The sequence below is a fragment of the Aspergillus ruber genome (genome assembly GCF_000600275.1).
Source record: "Aspergillus ruber CBS 135680 unplaced genomic scaffold scaffold00005, whole genome shotgun sequence".
Lineage (NCBI taxonomy): Eukaryota > Fungi > Ascomycota > Eurotiomycetes > Eurotiales > Aspergillaceae > Aspergillus > Aspergillus ruber.
The window spans coordinates 460,074-479,678 of record NW_024467301.1 but is presented as its reverse complement, the minus strand read 5'-3'; the positions used below and the strand labels follow the sequence as shown (position 1 = coordinate 479,678).

Sequence of the window (19,605 nt, the reverse complement as noted above, 5' to 3'; positions counted from 1 at the left end):
TTTTTTTTTTTTTTTTTTGCTTTTTGCTTTTTGGTTTGTTGTTTTACTATCCGTTCTTCTTTACTTCTCATTGCATTGTTAAGATGAACTTGGTGGATATGTATAATACTGTTTGTTCTGTATCTGGGTGATGAAAGGAGAGGGAGGTTACTTATTCGCATATATTTCTTGTTTATGTTTAATTTCTGTTGCTTATTTACGAATGAATGGGTGCGGGTACAGAGAGAAGCAACTCGTACATAACCCATAAGTCCCTACAACATGCTTGACCGTGAACTACAAAATAAGGAAGTTGTACATCGTATATCATCATTATATTCAAATCTAGAATGCATAACTATCCGGTATACTAAAGAAGATCCCAAAAAAAACCCCGATGCAAAGAAACAGCTCCTTAAGAACCAGTGCACTTTTCGAAACAAACAAAGCAGAGCAAAGCAATTCGTATAAACGGTCATGTCAGAGTATTCAGACCCCGCGGACAGAGCCAAAGTCATAAAAACAAGTAAAACAACTTTACCACTCCAGCGGCTCGTTCTTGAGATCACCGCGGTTGGTCTTGGGCGTGGGCGCGGCCTCGACCATAGTGGCGCCACGGGAACCACGCTTGAGGTATGCACTGCCGTCCAACCAGGGGGTCTCCAGGGTGCGCTTGGTCTCGAATGTGCGGATCTTGTCCTCGAGCTGGAGAGTGAGACCGATGTCATCGAGGCCATTGATCAGGCAGTGCTTGCGGAAACCGTCGACTTCAAAGTCGGCGAGCTTGTTGCCCTGCGCATCCTTGACTTGCTGGTTGGGGAGATCAATTTCGAGTTCGCGGCCTGCACGGGCTTCGTCGGCGATCTTGGTGAGGAGGGCCTCGTCGGAGACGACGACGGGGAGCATGCCGTTCTTGAAGGTGTTGTTGAAGAAGATATCGGCGAAGGAGGGGGCGATGATGCACTTGATGCCGAAATCGAGAAGGGCCCAAGGGGCGTGCTCACGGGAACTACCGCAGCCGAAGTTGGGGCCCGTAACGACCAGAATGTTGGATTTGCGATAGATGCCCTGGTTCAGGATGAATTCTGGCTTTTCGGTATTGTCAGGGTGGTAGCGCAGTTCGTAGAAGGCGGCGCTGCCGAGACCGGTGCGCTTGATGGTCTTGAGGAATTGCTTGGGGATGATGGCATCGGTGTCGACGTTGGCACGGTCAAGGGGCGCGGCGATGCCCTTCAGGGTGTGGAACTTGGGGAGACCAGTGCTGGTAGAGGCACCACCGACGGAGGTATTGGTGTGGGGTTCGTTGTCGGCGGGAAGGTCCATGATGCGGTCAAACTCCTCCTCCGACTCGGGCTCCTCATGGGTCTGCTCAACATCCACCTTGGGCTGGGCCTTACCCAGGACTGGGCTGGCGACAACGTGCTCGCGGACGTCAGCCAGCTTACCGACAATCGCTGCGGTAGCAGCCATGGCGGGGGACATCAAGTGGGTACGGCCACCAGCACCTTGACGGCCTTCGAAGTTACGATTGGAGGTACTGGCACAGCGCTCCTGAGGCGACAGAATGTCAGGGTTCATTCCCAAGCACATGGAGCAACCAGCCTCTCTCCACTCGAAACCAGCATCAGTGAAGATTTTGTCAAGACCCTCGACTTCAGCCTGCTGCTTGACCAGGCCGGAACCAGGGACAATCATGGCGCGCTTAATGTTGGAGGCAATTTTCTTTCCGTTCACCACCTTGGCAGCGGCGCGCAGATCCTCAATTCGGGCGTTGGTGCAAGAACCAATGAAAACCTTGTCCACCTGAACATCCTTGAGGGGCATACCGGCCTCGAGACCCATGTACTCGAGAGCACGCTTGCAAGAGGTCTTGCGGTTCTCATCCTCAAAGTCGTCAGGGCCCGGGACGACGCCATTTATGGGAGCAACATCCTGGGGAGATGTACCCCACGAGATGGTAGGAATGATGTCCTTGCCATCGAGCAGGACGGTCTTGTCATACACGGCATCATCGTCTGACTTCAAGCTGGACCAGTAGTTGACAGCCTTCTTCCACTGAGCACTGTTGTACTTGGGAGCCAGGGGACGGCCCTTGAGGTATTCAAAGGTAATTTCATCGGGTGCGATCATGCCAGCACGCGCACCAGCCTCGATGGACATGTTGCACATGGACATACGGGCTTCCATGCTCAGACCACGGATAACAGAACCGCAGAACTCAATGACGGCACCAGTACCACCGGCAGTACCAATAACACCGATAATGTGAAGAACGACATCCTTACTGGTGACACCGGGAGGCAGCTCACCATCGACCTGAATGCGCATGTTCTTGCTTCTGCGAGAAATGAGGGTCTGGGTAGCGAGGACGTGCTCAACCTCAGAGGTACCGATACCGAAGGCAAGGGAACCAAAGGCACCATGTGTGGAAGTATGACTGTCACCGCAGACGACGGTGGTTCCGGGGAGGGTGAATCCTTGCTCAGGGCCGATGATGTGGACGATACCCTGACGCTTGTCACCCATTCCAAAGTATGTGAGGTTGAAATCCTTCACGTTGTCTTCAAGGGTTGAACATTGAATCCGCGAGTCATTTTCTTCGATGAAGGCGTCAACGTTCTTAAAGTTCTTGCGGGAGGAAGTAGGAATGTTGTGGTCAACGGTAACCAGAGTGCAGTCCGGCCGGCGGACCTTTCTGCTGGCATTCTTAAGACCTTCAAAGGCCTGGGGAGAGGTGACTTCGTGGACAAGGTGTCTGTCGATATACAGCAGAATCGTGCCATCTTCCTGCTCGTTGACAATGTGGGCGTCAACCACCTTATCGTAGAGGGTCTTGGGCTTCTTATCGGCGGCGGGCATGATGAATATACAACAAGAAAAACAGGTTAACAAGAAGAATCAAGACTAATAGCGAGATATGAAGATAGTAAGGATTGGAGAAAAGAGGGAGAAGGTTATGAATGTCCTTTACTACTGCCTGTCGCCGCGATGTCGCTCGAGGGGCTGCTCCGATCTCGGCTGGTCAGCATTCTTTTGCCACTCCTTTATTGGTAGATCTGATGGGTCCACCACCCCGACACCGGTGCCACTTCCCCCTTTGAGCTTAGCCGAGGCGCTTATCCGCGGTAATTCTTCTTCAGATCCTGCCGCCGACTACGGAGACTAATTGACGCTTGCTGATTGGTGGTGCTACATTATTACCCTAAAACAGAACCTGGGGAATGCAATGGGGCTTCTGCTGTCAACACTCAATTCTTGACAGCTTTCATTCATTATTCCTGGTGACAAAAGGGTATAGAGAACAACAATTCCCATTATAGTGTAACGATGAGAATTCAGTGATCATTTTGAGCACATTATGAAGAAGTTTGTGTTGAAAATAAGACGTATATTGGGAACTGAAGCGTTGATTGCCGGTCTTCCTTCTCAATGAATAGTTGCTCGATGCATGATCATAAATTTTAATGCGCTCCTAAACGGCCAAATTCCCAGAAGACCCGCAAAGTATAATCCCGAGGTAAACCTGACGCGTATTTTGAGTTGCAAGATGTCTCTTGCATAGCGGCTCAAGCCATGCCATGTCGCCTGTTCAGTTTTCTTCCAGGTTGCACAATGCCAACATCCACTCGCGAATACATATGCCTTTAGAATCTGTCAAGGCTGCGGTTGGATGTCAGTGTAAACCCCCATTGATAGCCATGCTGCGGAACGCATCGACCTTATGGGAAAGCCAAGCTGAGACTCCTTGTTCTTTTGCATTCTGTGACCAGTCCCTCCATCTGTCTTCAAGGACAGAGTGTTATCCCTTGGTCTTTCACGTAGTACCTGCTTCTTGCAGACTTTCAATTCCCTTTAAATATGTCTCGTAAACATCATGTACGCCAGCGTAGATTTGTCTAAGCTCCAGTTGGCTTTTCAAGAGAGAAGATGTACTTTATGAGATGCAAGAAGGGATAAGTTTCAGCAAAACTTACCGAAAGACTGGCCGTTGGGAACCCTGTCTTGCATGGGAGACATTCTCAAGGAATAGCCCAACAAGTTGGGTCTCACTCAAAGCGGCACCAGAGTGCCCTCATTTCTCAGATGGACTAGTGAAACGGCTCATGGTGTGCAAATCTGGGTTTCAGTCAAGATTCAATTATACGAGCGCAGCTTGAATCTTGATCCATTAAGGTTGAGACAAGACAAAGGGTTAAACTTTGGTGGTCTTCATTATCTCATTGATTCAAACCTATCCAGTTTGCGCTTCAAACGCTCTGTCATCCTGGGATTGCGAGGAACAGTCTGAATTTCTTGCCTTTGTATGCTACACAGCCCAGTTGCGGGCATCTTCCTCTGAAAGTCAAAGATGGTGCGGTTGGCACTGTGTACCCAGGCGTATAAGGCGTCGCTGATCGTTTACATTTCCTCATATGTTTAACTAGGATGAAGGTATACGGAGTTCTAACACACCACAAACTAAAACCGTGCTTCGTGTAGCACGATTGAGTCTTCAAATTAAGGGTATGAGCTTGCCGCTTGTGGTTTGATTCGGATCCTGCCATTCTGAAGCAACCTAAATTCAGTAGACTGACAAGTTTTATGGCGCCATTCCGACAAACATAAACCCAAGGGTAGATCCCAACGCAGAATTAATCGCATGTTATTTTGTTTGATCTTCGGGGTAAAAAGCGTCATGCATATAAAGTAGCCCCAAAAGAAAGTACCACTAGACTCCGTCAGAAAAGCTTCTCACCCAAGCTGTAGAAGTCGTTGTCGCAGTAATTGTCTGCGGGGAGTGTCCTGTCTATGGTCTCTTCGTCAGGTCAATGAACCGGGACTGTATATTGGGTGGCATGAAGGTCGCTGAGCTGGAAAATGCTTCGTCTGAATGTCTCAGTATCTCGGAACATCTGCGGGGAAAGTCTTTTGACCAGGGAGAATTAGATTAGAATCAGGATAGTAGTGAGGAGAAGAAGGAAGAGTCTGGGCTTTACTAGGGCAATGTGGAAAATAGTTATCAGATGCCACCCACCAATTGAGAATATTCACTCACCCCATTCGTATAGTTGATAAGAAACAGTGAATAAATATTCGGGTGTTCAATTGAGCGGAGATTTTCCATATCTAGGACAATGATAATAGTACCGAGGCACTAACCCCGACTGTACAAAAACATCAATCTATATGCGATTGACACCATCGCGATCCGCAATGATGTGCGTCTCCGACGCTGTCGCAACAATATCCCAGCATTGAACCTTTCAAATCTAGCAAATCACCGGCATAATGCATTGCATGGTGTATGATCCCCTCGCGATGGCGTGCAGTGCATCCGGGTATCTATAATTATGCTGATGTTGCTGTGTGACTTTTGGCCGTGCCGTGTCTTTGCAATATTCATCATCGCAACAAAAGCAATATGGCAGCAGTTGACGGTTTCACCATCCCCATCCAGCCTTTTTCCAATGGACATGGGCAGGATTACAGTCCGCCGATTAACCTCGGCCCCAAGGAGAAAGTGACCGTCGAGGTCAAAAGTACACCCACCTCCGAGCCCATACCCACTCCCGAATCAAAATCGGCCCCGGCTTCTAAGCCAGTATTCCAGCTGGAAGAACATCCTGTTGACGAAGTAAAGCCCATTAAAGTGGGTGTCATTGGTGCGGGATTGACAGGTGTCACTGCTGGTGCGCTGTTACCAGCCAAGGTACCGGGTTTGGATTTGCGCATTTACGATAAGAATGCGGACGTGGTAAGTCTACATTCCGGCTATTTTGAGGTAACGGGGGCTAATTGGGTAGGGAGGAACTTGGTTCGAAAATACGTATCCCGGGGTTCGATGTGATGTCCCCGCGCATGTGTATCAGTCTGGATTTGCGCCGAATACGCAATGGACTGAGGAGTTTGCGCAAGGCCATGAGATCAGAGACTACTGGAGGAGCGTTGCACAGAAGTATAACGTCTACCAATATCTGCGACTGCAACAACAGGTAGAAAGTGCTGAATGGATTCCTGAAAAGGCGAAGTGGAAAGTCACTTTGCAGGATTTAGCTAATTCCAAGGTTGGTTTTTTCTAATACTCTCCCGGCCGGTGTGATTCTTACAGTGGCAGACCTACGTTGAAGAACTTGATATTGTAATCAACGCCATTGGCCACTTCAACGCCTGGAAATTCCCCGACTACCCCGGAATCAACGAGTACAAAGGAGCCCTCTTTCATTCGTCCAACTGGGACCACAATGTTGATCTGAAAGACAAACGAGTTGCCCTAATTGGTAACGGCGCATCGGGCCTCCAAGTCCTTCCATCTGTCCAACCAATTGCCGCGCATGTCGACCACTACGCCCGAAACCGCACCTGGATCGCAGACTCCTTTGGCGCAGTCGGTGTCCGCCGATTAGAGCCAAATATCTTCCCAGAAGAACAACGCGAGTCCTTCAAAGACCCGAAAGCCTACCTAGAATACCGCCGCGGAGTCGAAAAGGGCTACTTCCAGCGCTTCGGGGCTATCTTCAAAGACTCCCCAGAGAACCAAGAACAACGCGATCAATGGAGTGAGCTCATGCTAAAACGAGTCTCCGACAAACCAGACCTATCCGACAAAATCATCCCAGACTTTCCGCCAAGCTGCCGTCGTCCTACCCCGGGTCCGGGATACCTCGAAGCCCTAACCAAAGAGAACGTCTCATACATCCAGACCCCCATCTCACACTTTACGGAAACGGGTATCGTAACCAAGGACGGCGAACCCCGCGACGTAGACGTGGTCATCTGCTCCACCGGCGCAAACAGAGACCACGCACCCCCCTTCCCCATCACTGCCAACGGCTACAACCTCCAAACAGACTGGCAGCACTCTGGCCGCTGGGGCTTTCCCTATACATATCTGGGCGTAGCAACACCGCACTTCCCGAACCTCCTCTGGCTCGGAGGCCCTTATTCCAGCGGACACAGTGGGACTGTCCCCAACGCTGTCGAGAACCAAGTCACCTACATCGCAAAGGTGCTCCGCAAAGTGCGCGGGCAGGGCATCCGCACCATCGTGCCCTCCAAAGCCGCAGCGGATGACTTTGTGCAGTACTGCGATGCATTCTACCCGCGCACCGTGTGGTCTGCAAACTGTTCATCTTGGTATAACGGTGGACGACCCGGGGGGCGAGTTCACGGGTTATTCCCGGGCAGTGCAACGCTTTCAAATATCGTGCGACGGGACCCAAGATGGGAGGACTTTGAGTATACGTATGAAAATGGGAGCGGAAATCGATTTGCGTGGTTTGGAAATGGATGGTCGAAGCGGGAGTTGGCGGCGAAGCAAGGCGAGGAAGTGGAGTTGACGCCGCATTTGCGGCTGCCAGAGGAGATTGATTTGAGGGTGCATTTGGAGGGGTGGTGGGATGTCTGATTAGCTTATTTAAATCTCCAATGGACTCAATGGCTTCGTTTCTCGTGGAAAGAGCAGATATTGAAGAAATAACGATGTATGGAAAGACAATTAGCGCCGGTTATCACGTGAAGAAGTGATGATTTTAAGTGAACGGAAGCTAGGCCCCTACAATGGATCATATCTTTGGTAAATTTTTATTCAATCATAATAAAGATCAATCTGTCGTGATCTCACGCCATCACATCCCTGTTGCACGTGTAGATAGGGTAAAGTACCGTGCGGAGTATATAACCCGCAAGCACATCTCCAACCACAAAACCAATGACCAAAAATAACCAGGAAAAAACATCCAGGAACAGGAACAACAATAAACAAACCACCAAAATGAAATCCCTAATCCTCAACGCTTTCGCAATGCAAAGTCCCTCTCATCTAAACCCCGGCCTAACCCGCTATCCCAAAGACCGCGGCCGCTCCTACAAAGATCTCTCGCACTGGATCGAGCTCGCCAAAAAGCTCGAAGCCGCCAAATTCCACGCCATCTTCTTCGCCGACGTCCTCGGCCCTTATGATGTCTACAAAGGTCCGCAGAACACAGACCCCATTGTCCCCGCGGGTGCGCAGTTCCCGATTAATGATCCGCTGTATGCGGTGCCGGCGATGGCAGCTGCAACGAGCAGTATTAGTTTTGGGATCACGGCGTCGACGACCTATGAGAATCCGTATATGTTGGCGAGGAAGTTTAGTACGGTTGATCATTTGAGTGGGGGGCGGGTGGGATGGAAAATTGTTACGAGTTATCTGGACTCCGCGGCGAGGAATTTCGGACTGAATACGCAGATTGAGCATGACGAGCGGTATCGCATTGCGGATGAGTATTTGCATGTTGCGTATAAGCTCTGGGAGGGGTCGTGGAGGGATGAGCCCTACCTTCCTGACCCCGCGGAGGGATATGCAGACCCTAAAGCCGTGAGACGCATCGATCACAAGGGAAAGTACTTCAACATCCCCGGCCCGCATCTATGTGAGCCAAGTCCCCAGCGAACACCATTCATATTGCAAGCCGGTACTTCGACGGCTGGGAAAGCCTTCGCAGCCACCCACGCAGAAGCTATCTTTTTACACGCACAGACACCAGAGCTCGTCCGGCCTTCAGTCGACAGTATCCGCTCGCAAGCTGCAGCAGCCGGCCGCAAACCTGAAGATGTCAAGATCATCGCAGGCATACTTGTCATCGTCGCCGAAACCGACGAAGCTGCGCGCGCCAAGTTCGAGAACCTAGCCTCCTATGGCGACCGCGAAGGCGCCCTGGGCCTTTTCGGCGGGTGGTCCGGCTATGATCTATCGACGTACACGGACGACCAGGATTTCCGCTTTGTCGAGGCTCCCGCCGTCCGATCCATGGTGAACCACTGGGCTAGCACAGTGCCAGGTTCCGACGGGAAAAAATGGGATAAGCGGGCCATCGCGGAGTACTTGGTGTTGGGCGGGAACGGGGCGAAGATTATCGGGAGTACGAAGACTGTTGCTGACGAGTTGGCGCGGTGGGTTGAGGTGGGTGATGTGGATGGTTTTAATTTTAGTTATGCAAGTGTGCCGGAGACATTTGAGGATATTATTGAGTTTTTAGTGCCAGAGTTGAGGAGGCGAGGGATGTTTTGGGATGATTATAAGGTGCCTGGGGGCACGTTTCGGGAGAATGTTTATGGGGAGGAGGGGAGGAGGCGTTTGCCCGGGGAGCATCCAGGGTCGAAGTATGTGTGGAGGAAGGATGAGGAGGTGCCCGCATATGCACTGAATTAACCTCCGTATATGCATGCGTATTAATATGACATGATAATCAGTAAAGAAAATCTATACGCTTGTTATCATTATCTACATGCAACTTTAAAATTAAGAACACAAACAAATCAATCCAAGTTAACAACCACCCGCTTACCCCCTACACTCCCACTACGCAACAACTCCAACGCAGCATTAACCCCCCCGAGACCACCCTGCGCCTGCACAATATCGGGCAAGTTCACCAACTTGCTCTGCATCAACCCCTCCAGCCAGCAAACCATCTGCTCCCCGACGGCCGGCGACGAGTGGAACAACTTCACAGGAATGTTATGGTACTTGATGTTCTCCAACGGCTCCTTGGGCAGACCCGCATAACCGAGCAGGTGTGCTCGCTCCGAGTTCGCAAGCGTGCGCTGCAAGAGTGTAGCGGTCTCCCGGCCGACAATGTCGATGGCGTAGCGGAGCTTGTTGTTAGTAACGCCTTGGATAATTTGCACGGCGCGCTCGGGATCCTGTCGGTCCACGAGGAGGTCTGCGCCGAGTTCGAGAAGTTTAGCGCCATGGCGGGCGACATCGGCGACGCAGATGACGTGGAGACCGGCTAGTTTGGCAAGTTGGAGAGTGATGAAGCCCGTTGTGGTGGAGGCTGCGATAATTAGTATACATATGTATTCCTACGCGATTGGGGAGTGGGAAAGTAAGCATACCACCCCAGATAGCCAACCAGTCGCCCTTCTTAATGCGATCCGCATCCTCAGATGCAGAGAAGCACTCTCCCCGCACATCCACCGGAATCTCATTCTCATCCACTCCCTTCAATGTGTTGATAAGGTCGGGCCCGGGCAGGGCATCGATTGCGGACAGGTCCAATCCCAACGACACACCCAGCGACAGCACAGCGGCCACAAACGCCACGCCCAGCGAAGCGGCAGCCTTGGGGCAGGTGGTGGAGGGGATACGGGCGGCGTTCGAGGCAGTGGTGATGGCGTATTCCTGGAACGCCGCTTTACGAATATCGCGGTAGTCCGTGGAGGGGACGAGGACGAGATCACCGGTACGGACGCGCCCCGAGGGGTCAGAACCGCGGACAACAAGGCCGGTCAAGTCACGACCATTGATCCAGGGGAGCGATGGGAGGCCGAAGTTGAATGCACTATGCGTCGTTAGTGCTACATTGTCACTGTCGCAGGGGAGTGGGAACGTACGGGCCCTTCCAGTCGACCGGGTTGAGGCCAATTGCAACGACCTTGACGAGGATTTCGCCATCTTTCAGGATTGCCGGCACGAGGTGGTCGGTGACAAGGGTATAGGGTTGCTGGGCAGCATGAATCAAAAGGGCTCTTTGACGGTCCAGAATGGGCGAGGATTGGAGGGATTCTTGTTTCTCTTGGATTACAACCGGGGGGGTTTCGAGTTGGACGTAGGCATCGGGTGAGGGGGGGTTCATAGTCTTGGTGGTGGTGGTGGTGGTGGTCGTCGTCGTCGTCGTCGCGGTGGCCATGGCTGTAATGGTATCTCTCGGCGAATGATGCTTGGGCAAATGCGATTATCTACAGTAACAATGGAGTATAGGGCCAAAAAAAAAAAAAAAAGAAAAGAAAAGAAAAGGGAAAGGGGGGTATATACAGAGGGGAAAGAATGCGATGAGTAGAGGTAAAGGAATTGGAAAAGTTTTATAGAAAGTGAGGCAGATAATCGGAGGAGAAAAAAAAAAAAAAAAGGGCCCCTCTTTAAAGCGTGGAAGATTCGATCCATTCAGAAGTTCCATTAATCCTTTTTCGATGGCTTCACCGCGGGGGGCCATTGCGTGACAGATTTACTGTGTCATAGATACTTTCTACCAATGCTTATTTGCCAATCCAGAAATATGATGGCATTGCTCTATACTTTTTTATGCTTCTTTTTTATTTCTCTGTACAGTACTTTGTACAAGTATGCAGTTGTATGCAGGGGTGATGCCCTACTTCGATACGAACAAAGCCATTCAGACTTTGCTTACGTAAATTCTGACGCAGCGCCAAGCTTTTATAAAATTTTTTCTGGCCAATAAAGCCCCGCGCTATGAAACTAGTGTGCCGTGGTTTCCCCTCCAGTGGCGGGGATCACATGAAGCCCTTTATACTGCACCTAGTCACGTGCTCGGATATTCTCGGTACAAGTATACATGCTCCGTACAAGCGGAGTAGATCGGGTATTTGGTACTTCCTATCTCGTGCATTCAATGGACTAGTTTTAGTACTCTGCACATACATACAAATGTAGAATTACTCCAACCCAATAGGCTTAGGAGCCCGCACAAACGCCAGCTGCGAGTTAGCCGCCAGCAAAAAGCTTGCCTGTCCCGTCACCTTCGGGTCCGGTCCAATAAACGTGTTGGGGAATCCCGGGTCCAGGGGCCGCACACTCTCCAGGTACTCGACCTGCTGCGGAGTAAGTTTGATCTTCAATGCCTGGATATTGTCATGCAAATGCTCGATCTTCCGTCCACCGACCAAGGGGAACACATTGGGTGTCTTGGCCATCACATACGCCAGCGCAATGGCCGTCACCGATTCAATGCCATGCTCCTCAGCCACCTTAGCCAGTGCTTCCGACATCCGCACTTCCTCCTCGGTCTGTTCGCCGGAGCCGAGCATGGACCGCAGACCTTCGCCCTTCTTCTTCCGCTCTTCGACCGCCTTCTTGCTTTGGAACTTGCCGCTGCCTAGCACGTCCCATGGTGCCAGGGCCATGCCGAAGTGTCGCGCCATGGGGATGATCTCGCGCTCGAAATCGCGGAGCAGCACGTTCCAGCGTCCCTGGTAGATGCTGAAAGGTGTTTTGCCGTGCGCGCGCGCGTACGTGTTGGCAGCAGACACCACCCACGCGGGCGAGTCCGAAATACCCAGATACAACACCTTACCCTGCTCAATCAGGATATGCAAACTGTCCATAACCTCCTCGATCGAAGTCGTGTGGTCCCACCAGTGCAGGTAAAGCACATCAATCCAGTCCGTACCCAGCTTCTTCAGCGAATCCCGCACGCTCATATGCAGGCTGCGTCGGTGGTTACCGCAGTGGTTCGGCGCGCGACCCTTTCCCAAGTCGTGCGACTTGTAGTCCGTGGTGAACTTGGTCGCGAGCACAAGCTGGTCGCGGTTCTTGCGGGATTTCATCCACTCGCCGATCCAGGACTCAGATTCCTCGTTCTGGTAGTTGTTAGCGGTGTCGATGAAGTTGCCGCCGGCTTCGTAGAAGGCGTCGAGGAGCTTGAAGGAGGCTTCCTTGTCCATGGAGCCCATGAAGTCGTTCCACGCGCTGCCGATGGACATGGCGCCCAGCTGGAGGGGGGAGACACGGATACCGGCAGTCGAGGAAAGGATGCGGTACCGGCCCAGCTCGGTTGGGGGTTCGGGGGCGGGCGCAAAGAGGCTCATTTTTGCAGATGGAATCGTCAATTGGGTCGGTTGAAAGTAGAAGGGTAGAGATGTTCTGTACAAGAGGGTGTACTACATAGACGGACGAGAACCCTTATATAACCCCCATTGCTGACCGGTGGGGCCTATCTCCGGCTAGGATCAACTTTATTTCCATGTTGCTGTCTACTCATATCAATAATTAAAACAATATGGAAGCCATGGAAGACCTTGTTGGGGCATGATAACCGTCATAGTCCACCGCCGATGACGCTACAGCGGACTTAGCGGAGTTAATGTCATCAATGATGCAACAATTTTGTTGAAAACAATTCTAGTTATGCACTACTATGCACTAAACATGCGATTGTCCTGCCGAAACACGAGCAGTGCTAACCGGTGTCTCACAAATAATCCAAATAGCCCGCAAATAGTCTGCACGCCTACCATATGCCACGCCAAACGGTCCTCGCGCATTGGGCCCATCCAGACCAACCAAAGATTGAGAAGTGTCAGGTTTGTTGACCCCACTATCTTTCCGTCTTTGTTCTTTGTCAGGTGAATTAGCTGCAGCAACTGCAAGAGTTCAAGGCACATCGCGATTAGGCGCGATGGTGGCTTTTCCTTCCATTCTGTCACCGATGCATTCAGCAGTCCAGTCTCAGGATTGAACCGAGGTAACCTATGTCTCGGGCACGGAATCAACTTAAACAGCTGCGGGGTCGAGTAGAGAAAGTTGAAAACCTGCGGAACGAAGAGAAGCAATAGCGTCTTGCTGAAATGCCCTAAGATACCAACCACAGCAAACACCATCCCCGCAAAGTAGCAATAAGTATCCCCCACGAACACCTTCGAAGGATACCAATTATGGCACAACAGCGCCACTGAAACCCCAACAAACGGTAGCAAAAAGTAAATCGAAAACAAATGCGAGTCCATAGCCGGGTGCGGGAAGGGCGTGATTGGCGCCAGATACAACATATCGTTGACAATTAGTAACAGTGCGATGACCAGAGACTGTGCAACTTCCACCCCGTTGATGCCTGCTAGCATGTTGATGGAATTGGGGCAGAAGATTGCAACAGCTGCCATATAGACGTAATACAGGTATCCGAGGTCGAGCATGTCGCCTAGGTAGTGCTGTAACGGTGCTGGTACAACCACTTGGGTGACTCCAAAGTCGACGAAGTAGACGATAAGCATGGGGATTGCGCCAAATGCAGGGATAAGTACTTTGTGTCGCCATCTGATATCTAGGAGGTCGTCTCCAAGGCCTAAAATGACGATGCATTGCAGGGAAAGAAGTCCTGACAGATAAGACGCGAGCTATCACCAGTCAGCGAATGCAATAAAAAGCATACAAGGAACGACTAACCCGTCCATGTGGAAATCGATGCAGATATCGTCCAGTTTCCACATGATGAACTTCTAAAACAACATCACGATTACCGCCTCCAGACGTAGCTGCGACAATGTCTTTGTAGAATGCGAATGGGATAAAGAAGATAAGCGCAAGAAGATATACAATCGCACACACAGCTCCCATTGTCTCTGGACTAGCGAAATAATTAGCGCTAAGGCTCTGTTTAATTGGACAAAGTACATACATCTCCGGTTTTTTCGGCTTCGCCATATCCTTTCCCTTCAACCCAGCCTTCATAAACACTGGTCCAAGCCATCGGATCAGGCTATACGTAATCACAAAGGCAACGCCACTGAAAGCGACAGATGCAAATAATGGCGCGCCATCACCGTCACCGTGGAAGCTGTTTACCATCGTACCCATACAAACTCCCGCAAGGGCCAGGAGACTCCAAGTCTCCCGGTGGGAGAGAGCCGCAGAGGTCATTGTACACGGAGTTTCTCCCTAATACAGGCCTGATGCCACAATCAGAACCATATCAGGCTCAGATCCAATAGTTTATATTATTCCCAGAGGCGTAATTGCAATCTGGCTAAAGGCGACGCAATAATAATTCTGCCGGATACTCACTCACCGCTCAAGCTTCTTATGCCAGTTATGCTGCACTAGTCCTGAAACGGAGGATGGGGCTAGACTCTGCTGAGTCAGCCATCTTCTGCAACAACTAAGATTATCCGCTTCCTGTCGCTTCACTCATCCATCTTATGCATGGGCATTTACGACCAGTGAGCCCTTGTTACATTATAGTGCTCTGCGTAATCGGTTGAATTTTGCAGCTGGTCGGAATTTGACACGTCGACTGGAGCGTGGGGTCGTGCCGAACCGGCCGAAGAGGAACATGTCTGGGTTCATCGACTTCGATGCTGGACATCGAGACCTGGTGACAGTTACCAAGTTCAATTTTTATGGGAATCGGATCGTTACTGCATCTTCTGATCATCGTATGAAGGTGTGGGATCAGAAAGATGGCGAATGGCAGTTGGTAGATACATGGCGCGCCCATGATGCGGAAATTCGCGATGTAAGTAAACAAACCGCCAATCCTGTTTTCAATGTTTGGTTTGGCCTTATGTTAAGACATTGACAGGCTATTTGGAACGGTCCGTTTACTGGTCAACATATTGGCAGCGTGGGTGAAGATATGAAATGCAAGATCTGGCAAGAAGATGTCACCCAGCCGCCAAATTCGGGCCGGCGATTCAGATCCATTTTCCGGATGACGGCACCAGACCGACATCCATTTGTCTCTATGGATTTTCGCAACATTGATCTTGAAACTTGGTTGGCTGTCATCACCCGGGATGGTTACTTGATGGTTATGGAACCTGTGAGTCCGGACACGCTTGCCGATTGGCAACCTGTCGACCAGTTCAGGGTCTGCACATCGCCGCAAAGAGGGGAGGAGACGAGTTTTAAAGTGCAGTTCCACCACGACCCAATGGATGTCACGCATTCCGTTCTGCCGAGCTCGGATCGTAAGTGTCTGTCGCTCGTGGTGGCCGCCATGGACACGGTCAAGATATATCGCACGGACGCCAATCGTCGTTTCTATCATGCCATTGAGTTGACCGGGCACGGCGGACTTGTAAGGGATATTTCATGGGCCAATGGTTCTGTTAGAGGTTATGACCTTATCGCCAGTGGTTGCAAGGACGGCTTTGTTCGAGTATTCGAGGTCTACACGGCTGTTGCAAAAAACAATAACAAAGATAACAATGTGCTGGATAACACCAGCAATCACCACGCAGACAAAGCAGCACAATCGCCGTCAATTCGCGCGACCTCGCAGTCTGGGATCGGGTCAGCTCTGGCCAGCCGTCCGTCAGAACATACGACGAGTCGCCCAGCGACAGGGGTCTCGCCATTTAAACACTCCTACAGGGAAGTCGCCTGCGTTGACAGCAAGCATTTGGATGTGTGGCAGGTTGAGTTTTCATATGCTGGTGAGTATCCTCTTTCCCTATTCTCGTTCAGAATCTTCTAACATAGGAAGGTGATTGTCTTATTTCCTCTGGTGATGATGGAATTGTACGGTTCTGGAAGAAAGCGTTGACAGGAGAATGGCTTGAATATGCTGAAACCGACATAGCATATCAGTAGCCATGTCTACGTTTGCCTACTTTTTTTATATACTGCCTTCGTGACCATGCTAGCGTTTCGTGGGTATCTATTGTGTCGATATATGAGTACTGTGGGAGGTTTATATCGTCGTTTTGTTCTGGTTTTGTTGCATATGATCGTGATACCCATACACATTAATTGACCCGCGAGATGGATAGAGGAACTAATTATGTTTAATGTCGGAATTGAATTTATCTTCTTTGATACACTTCGCCGTTTCCCCTTTTGAAAAGAGCCTATCATTGCGGTTAACGAGGCAGGGACGACTGGCAAGATGGTCTTGCCTTACAATCTGCGGCAATTAGGGTGTCTTTCTCCAAACCTCACCATATATTGTCTCAATTTTTCCTTGATGCACCTTAATTGAAGCATTCGTCAACATTTTTACCTTGTCTGTGATGGCCGTCTATCCTACACTCGGGACCGGCCTATTCGTCGGGACCGGCCAGGCTCTGGCGGCAGGTGGTCCGCTATCCTTACTTATATCTTATGGATTCCTATCGTTACTGGTTTACTGCCTAGGAACCGCGGTCGCAGAAGTCGCAGCCCATATGCCCACCAGAAGTGGCACGATGGTGAACCATGGCTACCGATACTCGTCAAGCCACCTCGCGTTCTCGATGAGCTACCTCCGCTGGTACTCCCTAGCGATGCTTGTTCCCTTCGAAATCACAAACGGAATCGTCAATCTCGGCCTATTCGTCCCGAACTCCAACGTCGCTATCCGAGTCACTATCATGACGGTTTTCATCCTGGGCTTCAACATGCTCCCCGAGAGGATTTTCAAGAGATCTGAAGCGTTGTTTACCGGTCTGAAGCTCATCACGATTGTTGGGTTTTTGGTCATGTCGATTGTCTTAGGCGTCCGAGGAGTTCCTGGTACCGATATACAAGGGTTCAGTTACTGGAGGGATCCGGGGTTCATGAACCAATACCAAGTCAGCGGGAATACGGGGCGGTTTTTGGGGTTGGTGCAATGTTTGCTGTACAGTACTGTTTCGTTCACGCTAGTGCCGGAATTGCTTGTCCAACGAGCGGAAGAAAACGATGCGACTGTGCGTCCAAGCATACTTCGAGTGACTCAGATTGACAGCATCCAGCTTTCGGTGTTGTATCTCCTTAGTGTGATAGCTGCTGGGTTGGTATGTCCGTCTAATCATCCCATGTTGACGAACAAGGGCATGGGTGCTGGATCGTCACCCTTCTTTGTGGCTGTCTTGGTTTCTAGGATTCAGATTCTGCCCATCGTGGTGACCATGTTGATTCTTCTCTCAGCTGTGGCCTCCGGACGCTCGTTTCTCTTCCTGGCGTCACGACTTCTCTACTCGCTGGCGGAGGAGGGTCATGCGCCCCCGGTGTTTAAGCGTCGCAATCGATTTGGAGTACCATACGTCGCCGTGATCGGATCCGCATGGTTTGTGGCATTTGCGTATCTGTCTGTGGCTACGTCGAGCTCTGCGGTATTTAACTGGCTGATGCATTTCCTCACGACGTCGGGGTATATCTCGTGGCTAGGATCGTGCATGATCTACCTCCATTTTCAGCGCACGGTGGAAGAGCAGGGGTTTACACGGGCGCACCAGACTCGAATCCAACCATATGGGGTGTATTTTGGGATTCTGACCTGCAGCGTATTGCCATTTGTGAACGGCTTGATTACAGCACCGTCTGACACTGTTCCCAGCAACATGTTTTCGGCGTACCTGGGTATTATCAGCTTTGTTCTCTTGTATCTTGGGCATCGGATCAATTCGATCATGCATAGCCAGGACCGTCAGACTAGCCCTTTGCGAAGGATGTTATTCTGGAGGCAACCGGAGCGGACGGAGGAGATTGAGCTGGGAGAGCGACGGAGGGAGAATTAATTGTTGGGAATTGTTTCGTCTTTTGTTTCTGGAACCTGTTGAGGGATATTATTATTATAGATCGATGAACGCCTGAATTCCACGTGATGTGTCCACTTAATTGTATAGAGATCTCGTCGGTACGTACCCGTAGTCATAGCTGGCAATCGGGCAACCAAGAGGCTGGGCCGGTGATGAACAAACAAATCAGCAAGTGTCAGTATTAATTTGTTATGTTTACTTCGCTTTATTATTATTACCAGCCTGTTTTTTTTTTTTTTTTGGTCGGTTGTGACTGATTCTTACCTGATGACTTCTACTACTATGTCACTCACCTGATATGCCTCTTTTGCCTCTTTCTTCCACTGACCACACGCTCTCAGACACTCCCTTGCTGTTTTATTTTCTCCTCCATACTCTGTACACCTCCCTATGCCCTCTCCTCAAACTATTTTCAACCCAAAGAATCAAATCACTATTATTCTTTTTTGATTCTTCGTCCCATAATGAGGATATTCAGGTCCATTTTTGTGCTCACTGAGATTGACCAGGTTTTCACTGACTCTTAGCCATCGGTCACTGACCTTTAGATTTGTCCTTGCTCTACAGGTACATACCATCTCTAGCTAACCACAGTGTCCTCTACCACAAGTACTCTATTGATTTCATCATCTCCTTTTCTCCTTCTTTTCTTTTCCTTCTCTCGTCTTTCCCTCTTCGTCATTTCTCATGTGACCTGATCAGTCCCGTGTTATTCCGCATCCGGACTAGCGTGGTACCTCCACCTGCCTGAAGCGGATAGTTCTCTGCCTCAGATTACCGGCAGGAAGACATGTGACTTGACCTTTCTGATTGGCCCGTTCCCCCTCCCCCTCTCGATGCGGCCAAAGAGAAAGGAATGCCTCGATGCCTTCGACAGGGGAATGCGAGTCGCCAGATGAGAGGACAACTCTGCTCTACAACTGAAAAGAGTGAAGAAAGAAGAAAGAAACGAGAAAGTGAGTAAGAAAGAGAGTGACTACTAATACTGCAACCACCACCACCACCACCACCACCACCACTACTCCTACCACTACTGCGCTGCTGCTTGGCCGGCATGGCCCATCCGTGGCTTTAGCCTCTCGCTCTCTCTTCGCTTCTTCCCTCTTCCCTCTACCCTCTCCCTCCCTCTCTCTCTCTCTCTCTCTGCCTTCACTTTCTTCTCTTCTCCCTTTCCCTTTCTCTTTTTTCTTTGCTTATTCTCTTGATTCTGTCTTCTTAGTTCTCTTCTTCATCGCCATCTTATTCAACATCTTCTTTTCTCTATCTCTTCATTCTCGTGTCTCTCGACTACCCGTTCCTCTCTTCCTCGCCATCGAATCGGCTCTTTCTTCGAATCCTTGACTCTTTCTCACTTGTTTTTTATCACCTCTTCTCTTCTCTCTATCTTCCTCTTCTCATCTCTTTTCGATGCGACTCGTGGTTTCCTCGACCTCCCACTCTTGTGCGCTCTTCCGTCCTCGACTCGTCTCTGCCGTCCCACGGTCGCTCGCGCGTTAAACAACGATCACTTTGAACGATACAACGACTCGAACGCTCCCCCTATATTCGCGTCGTTCTCTTTTCTCTCTCCCTCTCTTCTCGACTCTTCACGTCTCGTTTTTGTGGAAGATACTCTTGGGAGCAAGGGGAGGAAACACTAGCTCGAACCTT

The 19,605-nt window shown here is 50.4% G+C and overlaps 8 protein-coding genes across 8 annotated transcripts; 4 read left to right on the top strand and 4 right to left on the bottom strand.

Annotated features, from left to right (window-relative positions):
• Positions 1-295: 295 nt before the first annotated feature.
• On the bottom strand, positions 296-2,925 carry luA (3-isopropylmalate dehydratase LEU1). The gene has a single exon (XM_040781197.1). The coding sequence runs from the start codon at positions 2,836-2,838 to the stop codon at positions 517-519; it is 2,322 nt and encodes a 773-aa protein (XP_040641273.1). The 5' UTR covers positions 2,839-2,925; the 3' UTR covers positions 296-516.
• A 2,455-nt stretch (positions 2,926-5,380) lies between these two features.
• On the top strand, positions 5,381-7,363 carry EURHEDRAFT_375415 (FAD/NAD(P)-binding domain-containing protein; the record flags this gene model as incomplete). Its single annotated transcript, XM_040778741.1, has 3 exons — positions 5,381-5,713; positions 5,763-6,023; positions 6,074-7,363. 3 exons carry the CDS (start codon positions 5,381-5,383, stop codon positions 7,361-7,363), a joined length of 1,884 nt encoding a protein of 627 aa, XP_040641272.1.
• A 366-nt stretch (positions 7,364-7,729) lies between these two features.
• Positions 7,730-9,148, top strand: EURHEDRAFT_375414 (LLM class flavin-dependent oxidoreductase; the record flags this gene model as incomplete). Its single annotated transcript, XM_040778740.1, has 1 exon — positions 7,730-9,148. The coding sequence occupies one exon, from the start codon at positions 7,730-7,732 to the stop codon at positions 9,146-9,148; it is 1,419 nt and encodes a 472-aa protein (XP_040641271.1).
• A 54-nt stretch (positions 9,149-9,202) lies between these two features.
• On the bottom strand, positions 9,203-10,722 carry EURHEDRAFT_409806 (zinc-binding alcohol dehydrogenase family protein). The gene is made up of 3 exons (XM_040781196.1): positions 10,336-10,722; positions 9,838-10,283; positions 9,203-9,776 (listed from the first exon to the last, which is right to left on the bottom strand). The coding sequence occupies exons 1-3, from the start codon at positions 10,629-10,631 to the stop codon at positions 9,256-9,258; spliced, it is 1,263 nt and encodes a 420-aa protein (XP_040641270.1). The 5' UTR covers positions 10,632-10,722; the 3' UTR covers positions 9,203-9,255.
• A 645-nt stretch (positions 10,723-11,367) lies between these two features.
• Positions 11,368-12,967, bottom strand: EURHEDRAFT_409805 (aldo/keto reductase). The gene has a single exon (XM_040781195.1). The coding sequence runs from the start codon at positions 12,544-12,546 to the stop codon at positions 11,395-11,397; it is 1,152 nt and encodes a 383-aa protein (XP_040641269.1). The 5' UTR covers positions 12,547-12,967; the 3' UTR covers positions 11,368-11,394.
• EURHEDRAFT_450670 (UDP-N-acetylglucosamine--dolichyl-phosphate N-acetylglucosaminephosphotransferase) lies at positions 12,874-14,374 on the bottom strand (the record flags this gene model as incomplete). Its single annotated transcript, XM_040783894.1, has 3 exons — positions 12,874-13,851; positions 13,901-14,081; positions 14,133-14,374. The coding sequence occupies 3 exons, from the start codon at positions 14,372-14,374 to the stop codon at positions 12,874-12,876; spliced, it is 1,401 nt and encodes a 466-aa protein (XP_040641268.1).
• Positions 14,375-14,786: 412 nt separating this feature from the next.
• On the top strand, positions 14,787-16,048 carry EURHEDRAFT_450217 (putative nuclear pore protein (SEH1); the record flags this gene model as incomplete). The annotated part of the gene is made up of 3 exons (XM_040783870.1): positions 14,787-14,969; positions 15,036-15,891; positions 15,942-16,048. The coding sequence occupies 3 exons, from the start codon at positions 14,787-14,789 to the stop codon at positions 16,046-16,048; spliced, it is 1,146 nt and encodes a 381-aa protein (XP_040641267.1).
• Positions 16,049-16,467: 419 nt separating this feature from the next.
• Positions 16,468-18,007, top strand: EURHEDRAFT_495161 (putative proline permease; the record flags this gene model as incomplete). Its single annotated transcript, XM_040785668.1, has 1 exon — positions 16,468-18,007. The coding sequence occupies one exon, from the start codon at positions 16,468-16,470 to the stop codon at positions 17,932-17,934; it is 1,467 nt and encodes a 488-aa protein (XP_040641266.1). The 3' UTR covers positions 17,935-18,007.
• Positions 18,008-19,605: the final 1,598 nt, after the last annotated feature.

Coding starts and splice junctions, on each gene's coding strand:
- luA (XM_040781197.1), bottom strand. CDS start 2,838: ATGCCCGCCGCCGATAAGAAGCCCAAGACCCTCTACGATAAGGTGGTT.
- EURHEDRAFT_409806 (XM_040781196.1), bottom strand. CDS start 10,631: ATGGCCACCGCGACGACGACGACGACGACCACCACCACCACCACCACC. Junction 10,284..10,335: donor CCGGTCGACTGGAAGGGCCC/GTACGTTCCCAC, acceptor AACGACGCATAG/TGCATTCAACTTCGGCCTCC. Junction 9,777..9,837: donor CTGGTTGGCTATCTGGGGTG/GTATGCTTACTT, acceptor TAATTATCGCAG/CCTCCACCACAACGGGCTTC.
- EURHEDRAFT_409805 (XM_040781195.1), bottom strand. CDS start 12,546: ATGAGCCTCTTTGCGCCCGCCCCCGAACCCCCAACCGAGCTGGGCCGG.